The following is a 13530-nucleotide window of genomic DNA, read 5'->3' as shown; positions in this document are numbered from 1 at the left end:
TTAAACCTTCCCTTTCAGGAACTGGCCCTTACAGTTCCTCCTACGTATTTTCTCTCTCCAGCTTTGAGTAATAATATTGTCTTGCCCTTCAAAAAGAAAATATTTGTGTTTGGCCTAATTTTTCCAAAGCTCAAAGATGGGCATACACACATCTTCCAAGAATAAGTCTTTATCATGAGAATAAAAGTCAAGAAAATGTTACCATCCCAACAAAGAGTGCGCATTTTCTACGGTGACTTTGGCTATACGTCAACATTGATGTCAACATTTTAATATAAATATTGAATACGATAGAAATTAAATTAAAGTAATTTTAAAAATANCATTCAAAAAGAAAATATTTGTGTTTGGCCTAATTTTTCCAAAGCTCAAAGATGGGCATACACACATCTTCCAAGAATAAGTCTTTATCATGAGAATAAAAGTCAAGAAAATGTTACCATCCCAACAAAGAGTGCGCATTTTCTACGGTGACTTTGGCTATACGTCAACATTGATGTCAACATTTTAATATAAATATTGAATACGATAGAAATTAAATTAAAGTAATTTTTAAAAATAAAAAATTAATTTAATTTAATTTAAAATATAAAAATTAAATTAAACAAAATGTATAAATATAAGACTTGGTAGATATTTTGATTATTATTAAATTAATGTATCAAAATATTTTTTTTTAATATCAAATATGAAATATTAAATTTTGTCATAATATACGATAAAAAATTTGAAAGCAGTTTGCACGATCTTCCTTGGTCAAACTTATTCATCTTCCATCACTCAAAAATCCACGATGAAGATGAGGATATGTAGAAAAAGATGCACTCCAATTGACCCGTAAGTACCTTCACGTCAAAAACGCGTAAAAGTAGGTCTTTTGTGATGAAGACGTACCCACGTCAATGTTGTGGAATTGAAATAGGAAAGTCAGTCAAGTCAATTTGCTTTCATTTTATTGCATTATTTATTGTCGAAATTGTTTCCTTTGCCGTCCTGCTCCTCCTCCTCCTCCTCCCTCTCTCCTCATGGAAAATGATGGTACTATCTTCACTTCCTCTCCATCATCTTCATCTTCTTCTCAATGAAAATATGATGTTTTCTTGAGTTTTAATGGTAATTTGATTTTTTAGTATTTAATAGTTTTATTTTTTTGGTACGTGTTTATATGTTTTAATTTGATTTTTTTTATACGTGTTTATATGTTTTAATTTGATTTTTTTTATACGTGTTTATATGTTTTAATTTGATATAATAAAAGCTCAAAAGCTAGGCAAAGGCCATAGCTTGGCCATACCTTCATCTCTTGCATTTCTTGCCTCATTACCTCAAATATTTCCTCCAAAGTCGTATTCCTTTAGGATCCACGGTCTCCTTTAGGGGAGGCGTGACTTGTATATTTTTTATTTTTTCCGCATGGAAAAAACAACCACGCGTAAAAGTAGATCCCACGCCAATGCTTTGGAATTGAAATGGTCGAAGAAGCAAAATTTGGGAATTCACGTGAACGCTTTTCAACTGTCAAGTCAATTTGCTTTGCATTTATTCCATTCAGCGACATGTTTTTACTTGACACTATTTGCTTTGGAATTCCAATGCCTTTGGAATTGAAATAGTGGAAGAAGCAAACTTTTGGAATTCATGTGAACGCTTTTCAACAGTCAAGTCAATTTGCTTTTCATTTTCTCTCCAGCATTATTTACTCTCCAAATTGATTCCTTTCCTATCTTGCTTCTCCTCATGGAAGATGACGGTATTGTCTTGACTTCCTCTCCATCATCATCTTCATCTTCTTCTCAATGGAAATATGATGTTTTCTTAAGCTTTAGTGGTGAAGACACCCGCAAGGGCTTCACAGACCATCTATATTCTTGTTTAATAGAGAAGGGATTGATCACTTTCAGAGATGACCCAAAGCTTGAGCAAGGCAAAAGCATCGCACCAGAGCTCCTTAAAGCAATTGGAGGATCATGGTGTTCAATCATCGTTTTTTCAAAAACGTATGCTTTTTCAAGTTGGTGTCTAGATGAACTTGTTGAGATTCTTAAACAGAAAAAAGAGAGTGGACATGAGATCTATCCTGTTTTTTATGATGTCGAGCCACGTGAGCTACGGAAACAGGAAGGGAGCGTTGAAGAAGCCTTTGCTGAACATGAAAAAAGATATAATCAAGACAAGACAAGAAGGTGGCGAGATGCTTTACTTGAAGCATCTTGTATCACTGGATGGGAGTTAAAAGATAGGTACCTCCTCCTTCCATTAACATTGTTTGACCTTTTTTTTTGACATGGTAATATAATATTTTTTGAAAATCAATTATAATATGATTATATGTTTTATTTATATCTTAACTTAATATGCTTATTATATGTTTATCTAAATAGGTTAAAAAATTATTTATTTCTTACTATTATTTTTATATTGTCAATAACAAAAGAAATGAAAATGGAGAATGTCTAACACAAGAATAATAGCATAGAGGAGAGAGATCCATTTTGACATGAGCTTACTTTAATTTTTTAGTATCTCTCGTAAGAGATTTCAGATCAGTGAAGATTTAGATAAACTATAATATCACTTTTCATGAGTTCACTTTTCCAACTCAACATGCCTATTAATTAGAGAAAAGTTTAATTTATAATTTTAAAATTTATTTTATTTTTTACTGATATGAGGTCCATAAAACGTATATTAATATCAACAATAGTTAAGTACTAATTTTATTTTTTACATTACATCTTCTTCTATGTGTTATATCTAAAAATAAATTCGTAGGAAGTTTAATTGGTTATATCAAAAATATTAAGATTAATATGGACAAAAAAGAAAAAAAATTAATTAATGTTAATTGCAAATAAACTAAATAATGTTGTGAATAATTTTTTGATATATTGATGTTAATATATATATTAATAAAAAATTTTGTCCCTGCAGCAACGTGTGTTGATAAAATTCAAATATAATATAAATCAAACAATAATTTTTGTTTTCTGATTTATGATGTTTATTTGACCTTTTGGGTTTATAGATACGAATCGGAATTCATACAAGATGTCGTTAGAGTGATATCAAAAAAGTTATGTCAAACATATCCCAGTGTTCGTAATGACTTGATTGGAATTAATTCACGTTTGGTTGAGCTGCGTGACAAAATATGCTTTAGGAAAGATGATGTTCGCATTGTAGGAATTTGTGGAATGGGTGGCATAGGTAAAACAACTCTTGCAAGAGTTGTTTATAACCAGATGTCTGGTTATTTTGAAGGTAAATGCTTTCTTGCTGATGTTCGAGAAGTTGCAATGAAATCCGGACTTCTTTCTTTACAAAAACAACTTCTTTCTTTGCTATTACCTGGACAAGATTTCCAATTTTTTAGTGTTGAGGACGGAATTGAAATTATAAGACGTAGGCTACGTCATAAAATGGTTCTCGTTGTTATTGATGATGCGGATAACATGCAACACTTCAAATGCTTGGTTGAAAAGCGTGATTGGTTTGGTTTAGGGAGCAGAATCATCATAACATCTAGAGATGAGCATCTGTTGTTGCACTCCTACGAAGTTGATGATGTATATAAGCCTACAACATTGGATGACTCCGAAGCCCTACAGCTTTTGAGTTTGAAAGCTTTCAAAAGTGATAGACCGAAAGATGATTTCATATCGCTTTCCGAAAGCGTTGTGGAATATGCTAGTGGCCTTCCATTAGCTCTTGAAGTTTTGGGCTCTTTTCTTTGTGGTAGAGGTGCAGCTCAATGGAGAAGTGCCATAGATAGACTTAAAAGTGAACCTAACAATAGAATTCTCAATTGTCTTCAAATAAGCTTTGATGGATTAACGGATACAGAGAAGAATATATTTCTAGATATTGCACATTTCTTTAAGGGGCGCGACAGAGATTTTGTAAAAAAAATACTGGATGGTTGTGGGTATTATCCAGATATTGGATTAGATGTTCTCATAGAGAGATCTCTCGTAATAGTTAAATACAACAAAATTTGGATGCATGATTTGCTACAAGAGATGGGAAGAAATATTGTTCGACAAAAGTCTCTTGATGAACCTGGCAAACGATGTAGATTGTCGGAGGACAGTGATGTATATCAAGTGCTAACACAAAACTCGGTTAGTATTTCATAAAGAGTATAATGTATTTATTTACTTATTTTACTCTTTACTTAACTTGGCAAATTATCCATTTTCTTTGTGTAAAGTCTTATGATACTCTTGATGTTTAGGGTACAGAAGCGATTGAAGGCATGGTCATCAACAACACTATAGGGTACAAATATATATCTCCTTTTATCTTTATCTTTATTAATTATAAAAACCTGAATTCCAAAAATACAAATAGTAAACCACATATTTATTTTTTATAATCTATTAAATTAACTATTTTATTCTTAATTATTGATTTTCTTATCAAATTGAGATATTCTTAATTAATGAATATAATTCTCATGCATTATATTACTTCTTATAAAATACAATATACTACGTACAAAATTAAATAAACATTTCAAATGTATTATGTAATCCTATTTTAATTTATTTTATTAAGTATAATAGTTTTATGTTACACATTTTCAACTTTCATTTATTTCTTTTCTGAAATTATATATAAAAGCAATGGTATGAAATAAAATGTTTTTTTTAACTATTTAAATAAACATATAAGCATGGATATTACATTTACCATGTAAAAATAACATAATTAGTTTTCTTTACAAGAAAATAAAAGAATTGAAATCAATTTAAACATTTACATTATAACTATTAATATTAATTAAACATTTTATCAATTAGTTTCATGGAATTAATAATTGATTGATATTTATTTTATTTAAATATCCATATATAATTCTATTAACTATATAAAAATTAAAATTTTAAATATATTTTATTTTATTTAATTAAGTTTTTATATTTTATATGCCACACTTTTAATTTATTTTTATTTAGTAAGAATGTTTTTTTTTTCCTTTTTTCTTTCTTTCCTCTGAATTATCTTTAACTGTCAAATGGTAGCTTATTAAGCCTACCGAGGGCTTCATAAATGGTAGCCAATTTGAGTAGTATGGAATGGATATGCCAAACATGTTTTATTTATTTAAAGAAATTATGTTAATTTTCATTTTATATAAAAGAACTGAGTTACAATATTTGTGGAGATTGTAAAGATACATAGGTAACTAAAGAAATATTCATCTATCAATTAAACCAATTCCTAAAATAAAAATTTGGAATGACTTTACCTAAAAATTTCAATGATATATTATTAGTACATTAATGCTACCAAAATACGAAAAGGAAAAACCATGAGAGCTTGATAAAGGAATCTAAATTTTGATTGAATTTGGACAAGAAATAAGAATGCGAAAGACATATATTGATTGCATTAGAAATCAATATATTTGAAGACTTAAATAATTTTTGTGGAAGATGAAACTCAAGTTCATGAGCACATACTCCAACTTTTTTGGTTGTTGGATTGCTCTAAATATGTTGTGAAGCTCATTTGTCTTTTTGCCTTTGCTTATCATTTATTAGGGTGTACAAGACTTTCACTTTGAGGGCTGATGCCTTCTTGAAGATGAGAAAACTAAGATTGCTCATGGTTCATGGTCTCCTAAAAGCTTGTGATCACATATATCTTTCTAATGAGTTACGGCTTTTTGAGTGGCTTGGATGTCCTTTAAAATCATTGCCTTGGGACTTCCAACCAGACAACCTTGTTGCGCTTCTCCTACCTAATAGTTGCATTAAACAACTATGGAACGGAGACAGAGTAAGAATTACTTTATTTGATGTTGACCTTTTAACTTAGCTTCATATAAATTACATATAATTTGAATATCATTAAAAAATAACATTCTTTTCCTTTTATTGTTTCGTCGACAGCATTTAAATAAACTGAAATTCCTTGACCTCCAAGGCTCCCGAAAGCTGATCAGGACACCAGACTTCACAACGACCGAAAATCTGGAAAGTTTGAATTTAACAGGTTGTACCAACTTAGTACATGTTCATCCATCCATCGCATTTCTACCCAAGCTTAAACTTTTGAATTTTAGAAACTGCATAAGCCTTCGGAGTCTCCCAACCAAAATTAGAATGCAATCCCTTGAAACATTTATTCTTTCAGGCTGCTCAAATCTTCGAAGGTTTCCAGAAATTACCGGGGAAATGGAATGTTTGCTGGAGCTCTATTTAGATGGGACAAGTATTAAAGAACTTACCTCTTCATTTGGACATCTCAGCAATCTCAAAGTTCTTAATCTCTCGGGTTGCTCTGAACTTGAAAATTTACCGGACTTCAGAATGATGGAAAATCTCGAAAGTTTGAATTTGGAAGGCTGCACCAGCTTAGCACATGTCCATCCATCCATCGCATTTTCGCCCAAGCTTAAACTTTTGAATTTAAGAAACTGCAAAAGCCTTAAGAGTCTCCCAACCAAAATTGGAATGGAATCTCTTGAAATATTGATTCTTTCAGGCTGTAAGAATCTTCAAAGGTTTCCAGAGATTACCGGAAAAATGGAACATTTGCTAGAGGTCCATTTAGATGGCACAAGTATGGAAGAACTTCCTTCTTCAGTTGGAAATCTCAGCAGCCTAAAGGTTCTTGATCTGTCGGGCTGCTCTGTACTTGAAGATTCACCACCATCCTTCCTACAGTGGATATATAGGAAGGGATGCGGAGTACTGCTATCAAGTTTGAATCCCATGCTTCTAAAAAAAAGTCTGAATTCCATGGCTCTGAAGTTACCTCGTTTATCAAGTTTGAGTTCTTTAAGAGAGCTGAATATAAGCGACAGGAATCTTTGTGAAGGGGCTCTTCCTAGTGCTATATGTTGCTTATCCTCATTGGTCACACTGATTCTTAAGGATAACAATTTCGTCAGCCTACCTACAAATCTTTGTCAACTTCCCAAGCTTTACCTTCTCGAACTGGGGGGTTGCAAAAAGCTTGAAACATTGCCTCAGCTTCCATCAAGTATAATCGCAGTAGGGTTAGATGGTTGTGCTTCATTGGAAATAGTTCCAAATCCAACAAAAGCTTACACTGCATCGTATACGATACATTATTATGGTGTTAACTGCTTCAAATTGGCTGCGAATGATAATGCATTAAGAATGCTAAAAGGACATCTTAAGGTACATTTCTCAAGCTCTCTTACTCTCACTTTCTAGAATTTATAATAGTAAATTAATGGATTAATTACATATTTGTTATCCCAATTATAGTAAAATTATCGATTTCGTACTTAAAATTTTAAAAGTAATAATTAAATACTCAATTTAATTTCGTTGAATATAAATGATTTGAATCTTTAATTAATAATGTTATTTAAACCGGTGATGTGACAAAAAAATAATTAACAAAAAAGTGTATACATGTGACACATCATTTTTTGTTTTTATTTTTTATTTTTAATATTAAATAAAAATTCTGAAAATTTTTAAAACCTGGAAAATGACAAATTAAGAAAAAAAAACAAAACAAGGAAAAAAAATCAGGGAGAGAGAAAAGAGGGGAATTGATCAGGGAGATAGGGAAGAAGAGGGTGGGGAGCAAATAGAGGGAAGGTGTCGATGTAGCTCGTGCTGGCTAGATTGGTACTAATTTGCCCCCTACCCTTCTCTCTCTTTCCCCCCAATTTTTTATTTTTTATTTCAAAAATAATTTGTTTTATATTTTTTTTCATATTTTAAAATTTGTTTATTTTAAATTTCAAAGATAACATTTTTAAGAAAGTTGGAATTTTTTTTAATATATTGAATTTTCCAAAAAAATTATTTTTAATTTTAAAAGTAAAATTTTGTAACAAAAACAGTTTTTTATTTTTTAAATTTTTTAATTTTAATTTTTGAAATAACAATTTTTACATAAATAAAAAAGTAAAATGATGTTTTTTTTTAGACATGTGATGCATTCTTACTCGTTGCTTTGATCACTTCATCCGTTTGAGTAACAATATCAATCAAACTGTCCAAACAGACTAATTGAACTAAAGTCTAAGCATCTAATTAAGAATTTCAAACTCCAGGCATTGAAAGTTTCAATATAATTCTATGACAAAATGTGTATTTAATCTAAAGCTAATTACCCAATAACGAGGTTTTGTTTTGCAGGCAGTTGCGAATGCAAGACAAGAATTTGACATTGTTATACCTGGAAGTGAAATCTTTGAATGGTTTAGTCACCAGAGTGAGGAATGTTCAGTAATGATACCCAATTTGCAAAATGATATTCAGTGGATGGGATTTGCCTTGTGCTGTGCTCTTGTGCCTGCCTCTAATAATGTTGCTTGGAGGCGGGAGCAAATTAGTTGTACTATTAAAATCCATTTTGAAGGTTTTACATGTAGGACACCCACTGCAGGGTATTATTTTAAAAGCAAATCAGGCCAGATCTCCGAGGACCACCTTTGGCTACGCTATTTGCATCGTGACATTTTGGACAATATTTTGAAGCACAAAAGTGGCCAATATGAGATTTTACGAAGCGGAGATTGGATACGGAGTTGTATTGGAATCGAGATTTTATTCGAAACCCTTGGCATTGGTACCAAGGTGAACAAGTGTGGGGCTCGATTAGTGTTTCCAAGTGATTTGGAGGACTTGGACCCAACAATGGAGCAGCCTAGCAAGAAAAGAAAAAGACACGATTGATGGATCAACAGGTAATCACTAAAATTGGACTTTAATTATTTCTATTTTATCTCGAAAAGTAAGATCTAGGAGCATCTCTTATAAGTTTAATTTTCATGTATATCCTTTCTTCCTTATTTTCAGGTTGAAAAGGTCATAAAATTAGGACCGAGGTGAAATCCTTTGCGGATATCGTTTTGATCCTCTTATCTTTGCCATTAGCATTTCAGCCTAGTTGTGCGCACTTTAACAGCTTTATGTGAACGTAGTATTAATTAAACCTAAGTTGTGTTGTAACGTGCATTTGAATATTTCATTTTTTGATAGTTGTTTATGTTCTTTACTTGAAAAGTCAGATTCAAATCCTATGGTGTGGTTTACAAAGTTTAAAATTGTGTATGCTAAGTGAATAAAAATGGCACTTCAATTGTGTTGCTACTCTACAATATCTAATTCTTGCCATTTTTAGTTTTGTTGCTTATATTTGGGATAAGTGACACATTTTGATTGGAATTGATAGCTTGAGGAAATTTATTAGAGACATTGTTTTTGTGTACACATTCCATGAAGCTATTGCTTTTGTAAAATTTTTTAACTACACTTATAATGTTTTGAACTGAAATGTTTTATATGTGATAATTGAATGTGGTGGTATTGGAGTGACTTGTATTTATATGTGTGTGTGTGTATGTGTGTACATGCGTGTGTGCGCTTTAATACAATCTATTTGAAATAGATCACGATAGTATCTAATCGCATATCCATACTTAACAAAATCATGATTTGAACGAGTAGAACAAAAATATTTTTAGCATTAGAGATGTGATAGTTTATGGAATCTTTAGCAAATACTTATAAGCTTTAAATAGAAAATTTACAAACTTAAACTTAAAACAAAACTCCATAAGATAAGAAAATCCATATATATATATAAACACACACACACACACACACACACACATATATATATATATATATATATATATATATATATATATATATATTTCGTAATGTCATAATAGGTAGAGGTGACAATTAGATGGACAATCATTTTGGATAGAAGAAAATTCAAGTCATTTTCAGGTTTGAGTCATTTTGATTTGATATTAAGATTATTTAGGTTCTTGTCATCTCGGATTTAAGTTATTGACTTTTAAAGTCAAGTCAAATTGGAAATGGATGGATCGTTTAAATTGAGTGAAATTGGCTAAATACACAAATTAGCTCCCAAACTATATCAAGAAAGTCAATTTAGATCTTATCTTTTTATTGCATTCAAATAAATCTTTAAATTTTTATTTTAAATCAAATAAGTCCTTTAGATTAACCGTTGATTAACTTCCATTAGTCAATGGTACAATCAACAATATTTTATGCCATGTCATTTTCCACGTGGCATGTTGTTGTGTCATCTTAATGACATCAATGCCATGTGGTAAATGACCTGACATAAAAAATTGTTGACTAGAAATTGAGTTTTTTCCTTGTTTATTCATCCAAATGTACAAAAATTATTGGTTAGAAATTTTAAATAGCAAAATTAAAAAAAAAAACTAATTGCTTTAATCTGATTACCATCATTTCTTAACTGATTACAATCTTCTTAATTAAAATCGTCATTCCTAACAAAAAAAAAAACCTTCACTTTCTTCAATATTTTTTAAACCCAACGTATTTTATAGTCAAAATGTCTTCTCCTTATCTAAAATTTCTATTCCTCTTTTAAAAACCGTTCTTTAGGTAATTTTAAATTTTCAAAAACTATAAAAGACATGGAGAGAGAATCTATTATTGTTAATAAATAAAATTCAACACCATTAGATTTTCTTTACAGATTTTAAAGAAGAAAACAACATCAGATTTCCCTTATAGATTCTAGGGAAAAGAAGTGAAAGATTTGACTTTCTTTTACAAATTCTAGGAAAGAGAAGAAAAAGATTTTACTTTCTTTTATCATGGAATAACATTATGTGTCTTTGCTAGTTTCAGTATTATACATATTGTATGTTCAACTTTACTCTTTCTCTTCTCAAAATCATTTCTAGTATTATCGGATTTCTCTACACCAACTTTCAGTCGAGCAATAATGGTTTTAATCGAACTGGAAAAGTTGGATTAAGTTTTTTTTTGTTAGGAATGATGGCTTTTTTTTTTTTTTTGAAAGATAAGTTTTATTGTAGATAAGTTGTAATGTCATGAGGAGTCTCAAGCATGGAGACTCCTGTCAGCATAACACTACCTTGGAAAAAGCCTATTTTGTACAATTACAAAAGTAGCAGCCGCTCATAGAGCACTTCGTAGTATCTCAACATACCAAATCTCACAGACACGCAGTGTTCTGAAAACAAAAGCCCCTACACAAAAATCAAAAACTACAAAACTCAAGCAGAGTGAAAAACGAAGAAGAGCGTCTATGGCCCTGACCAATACATTTTCGATTCAAACAGAAGAAATATTCTAGTCGAAACCCCCTCGAGTCTATCAAGATAGGCAAAACAAAGGTCACACCATGAAGCCACCAATAGCAAACTTCCCTCTTACTTCTTTGATAATTTTCCCTTCTACATCCCACGAACAACCATGGACCTGACTTCTCACAATCCACCAAAGTTTCCTCCACAACGTGTTCTCGCTTTTGTCCTTCAGGTTCATTTCAACTGACCAAGATATCCCTTACACATACCAGCTACCATACACCAACACTTTACTTTTCCACTATCATGATAGTCTCTAATCATCGATTAAGTGTCATAACTCCCTCAACAGCTCACGAACCTTCATAAGAGTTGCCTCTCACAGCTTCTTTGAAGTGTATCATCCAGAATCGAATCCTCCATAAAACCATGGCACACCATCTGAAGCAACCGTGAGACTCAAACAGGCGAACCACCGTGCTTGATGGCCTAACCTTTGCCTTGGATGGCTCAAAAAGAAACAACTTGATTCTCTCAGCACACACAAAGAGCATAAGAAGCACAGATACTTGAGGAAGATGATAAGGATAAGGATAAACTCACACCTTTATACCTATCCGTTCCACCTCTCTTCTTATTAACCTTTTCCTCTTTTTTCCACTTTTTTCTTTTTTTTTACTTCATTTTTCCTTTTCTCTTTTCTCTTATTTTTTCCTTTTTTTTTTCTCTTTTTCCTTTTCCACTCTCTTTCCTTCGGTTTGGTCATGACAAATTTTCCTATCCCTTTTTCTCTTTTTTTCTTCTCTCTCCCTATCTCTCTTTTTTTTTTTACTATTACTTTTTTCTTTTTTTCCTTCCTTTTCGTTTCATCCATCCCAAGCGTTAAGGACCAAAGATGTTAACATAGTGTTTATGAAAACTAAAACACCTACCTTACTCTTAACCTCACCCTCAGAAAACCTAAGGCCGAAAAACTAGAGAAGGAAACAATAAATCAAAAGCAAGTAAATCTCTCATGACCCCACTTTCCCCACTAATCCCTATCAACTAATCAAAAGACCATCATTTCCTTTCTAGACCTTGAAGGAACCATCCATGACAAGCAAACAAGCACAAACTCAAGAGGAAATAAATTATGCCTTATGAAACCACTTACCTGCCCCAACCAACAAACACTCCCACAATGAACTCGAACCCCACCCTCCCTCATCCACAAACCTTTGAGAAGATATGGGACCTTTTCAACTTTGCCTTAAGATATTTGTAACTTTTTCTTTTCTCTTTCTTTTTTTCGTATCTTTTTTCCTTTTATTCTTTTTCCATTTTTTCCTCTCCTCTCTCTTCCTTCCTCTTTTTTTTTTCTTTTCTTTATTATTTTTCCACTAAATTATCTTTTTTCCAAGCTCTTTTCCTTTCTTTTTCCTCTTTTTTTTTCTTTTTTTCCAAAGCTTTTATGCCATATTATTTCATGGGATCCATTACAGAAACTGAAAAACTCTCTTAGAACCTGGCACCAAGTGATAAAAGCCTCCTTACTTAAGAAATGGCTCTAAATGAAAAATCTCCTTTACTCTACCAAAGAAGCAACTAACTCCCAGCAAACCACCTTCACACATTTCGCACACTTGTTAGAAAGCAATCAACTCAGGTTGTGTTAGAAACTACACGCCTAAGCATGAGTGGGAGAAAAAGGAAGAATCACTGCTCTTCCTCCCAGTCCTTTTCCTTCTTTTCCAACCCTTTTATTCACAACAAAACAACATCTCCTCTTCCTTCATAACTCCTGATTTTGCCAACTCATCAACCATCCTATTTCCCTACTAATTTTAATAACCTTATACTCACCTATTTTTCTTTTAATCTCCTCCAGAATCAACAACTCCTTTCGTAAATTTCATGGCGCTTTTTCAAGGTTGTATAACCAACTCACTGCATTGCTTGAGTTGCTCTCCACTATTAACACATGACTCCTCACCCATTTAGAAGCTCCAAAAATCTTGAAGGCTTCTCTAATTGCTAGAACCTCTGCTGTGTTTGCATCCGCTATTCTAATAAATTTCAAGAACATCACTTTGATAGCCCCCCCTTCATCTCTAAGGACCCTTCCTATAGTTGCTTGCCCCGACATACCCCTTGTTGCACCATCTACATTAAACTTGAGGGATCCCTTCTTTGGTGGTTGCCACTTCATCTTTTCTTTCTTGTTCTCATTTCTAATTTTAGCTTTATCAATATCAAAGTTCCTAGACTGTTCTACTGTTTGATGGCATTTCTCTGGCCATCTAGCCTTTGTCCACCACGTAACTCTAGCCATTACCAAGTCTAAACATTGTTTTCCATCCCAAACCTTACCTTGGAAGACTATGTCATTTCTCATTAACCAAATAGTCCAAATAATCACAAAAACTGCTAGATTTCATATTTTTTTATCCCCATATCTATTTAGCTCTCCCCAACCAAGGAGG

The 13530-nt window shown here is 32.1% G+C and overlaps 1 protein-coding gene across 2 annotated transcripts; it reads left to right on the top strand.

Annotated features, from left to right (window-relative positions):
• Positions 1244–9089, top strand: LOC18595216 (TMV resistance protein N). 2 transcript variants are annotated; one of them, XM_018123372.1, is made up of 8 exons: positions 1244–2240; positions 3026–4121; positions 4235–4278; positions 5547–5784; positions 5898–6000; positions 6142–7154; positions 8133–8683; positions 8796–9089. In XM_018123372.1, the coding sequence occupies exons 1-7, from the start codon at positions 1738–1740 to the stop codon at positions 8670–8672; spliced, it is 3537 nt and encodes a 1178-aa protein (XP_017978861.1). In that variant the 5' UTR covers positions 1244–1737; the 3' UTR covers positions 8673–8683; positions 8796–9089. The 2 variants fall into 2 exon arrangements, with proteins under 2 accessions (XP_017978861.1, XP_017978860.1); XM_018123371.1 differs by having other exon boundaries at positions 5898–7154.

The sequence above is a fragment of the Theobroma cacao genome, chromosome 6 (genome assembly GCF_000208745.1).
Source record: "Theobroma cacao cultivar B97-61/B2 chromosome 6, Criollo_cocoa_genome_V2, whole genome shotgun sequence".
NCBI classification, from domain to species: Eukaryota; Viridiplantae; Streptophyta; class Magnoliopsida; order Malvales; family Malvaceae; genus Theobroma; species Theobroma cacao.
This window is presented reverse-complemented; position numbering and strand designations above follow the sequence as displayed.

Bases quoted from the DNA above. Each gene is read 5' to 3' on its own strand.
- LOC18595216 (XM_018123371.1), top strand. From the start codon at position 1,738: ATGGAAGATGACGGTATTGTCTTGACTTCCTCTCCATCATCATCTTCA. The intron at 4,279-5,546 runs GTACAAATATAT...ATCATTTATTAG, and splicing joins GTCATCAACAACACTATAGG to GGTGTACAAGACTTTCACTT. The intron at 7,155-8,132 runs GTACATTTCTCA...TTTGTTTTGCAG, and splicing joins TGCTAAAAGGACATCTTAAG to GCAGTTGCGAATGCAAGACA.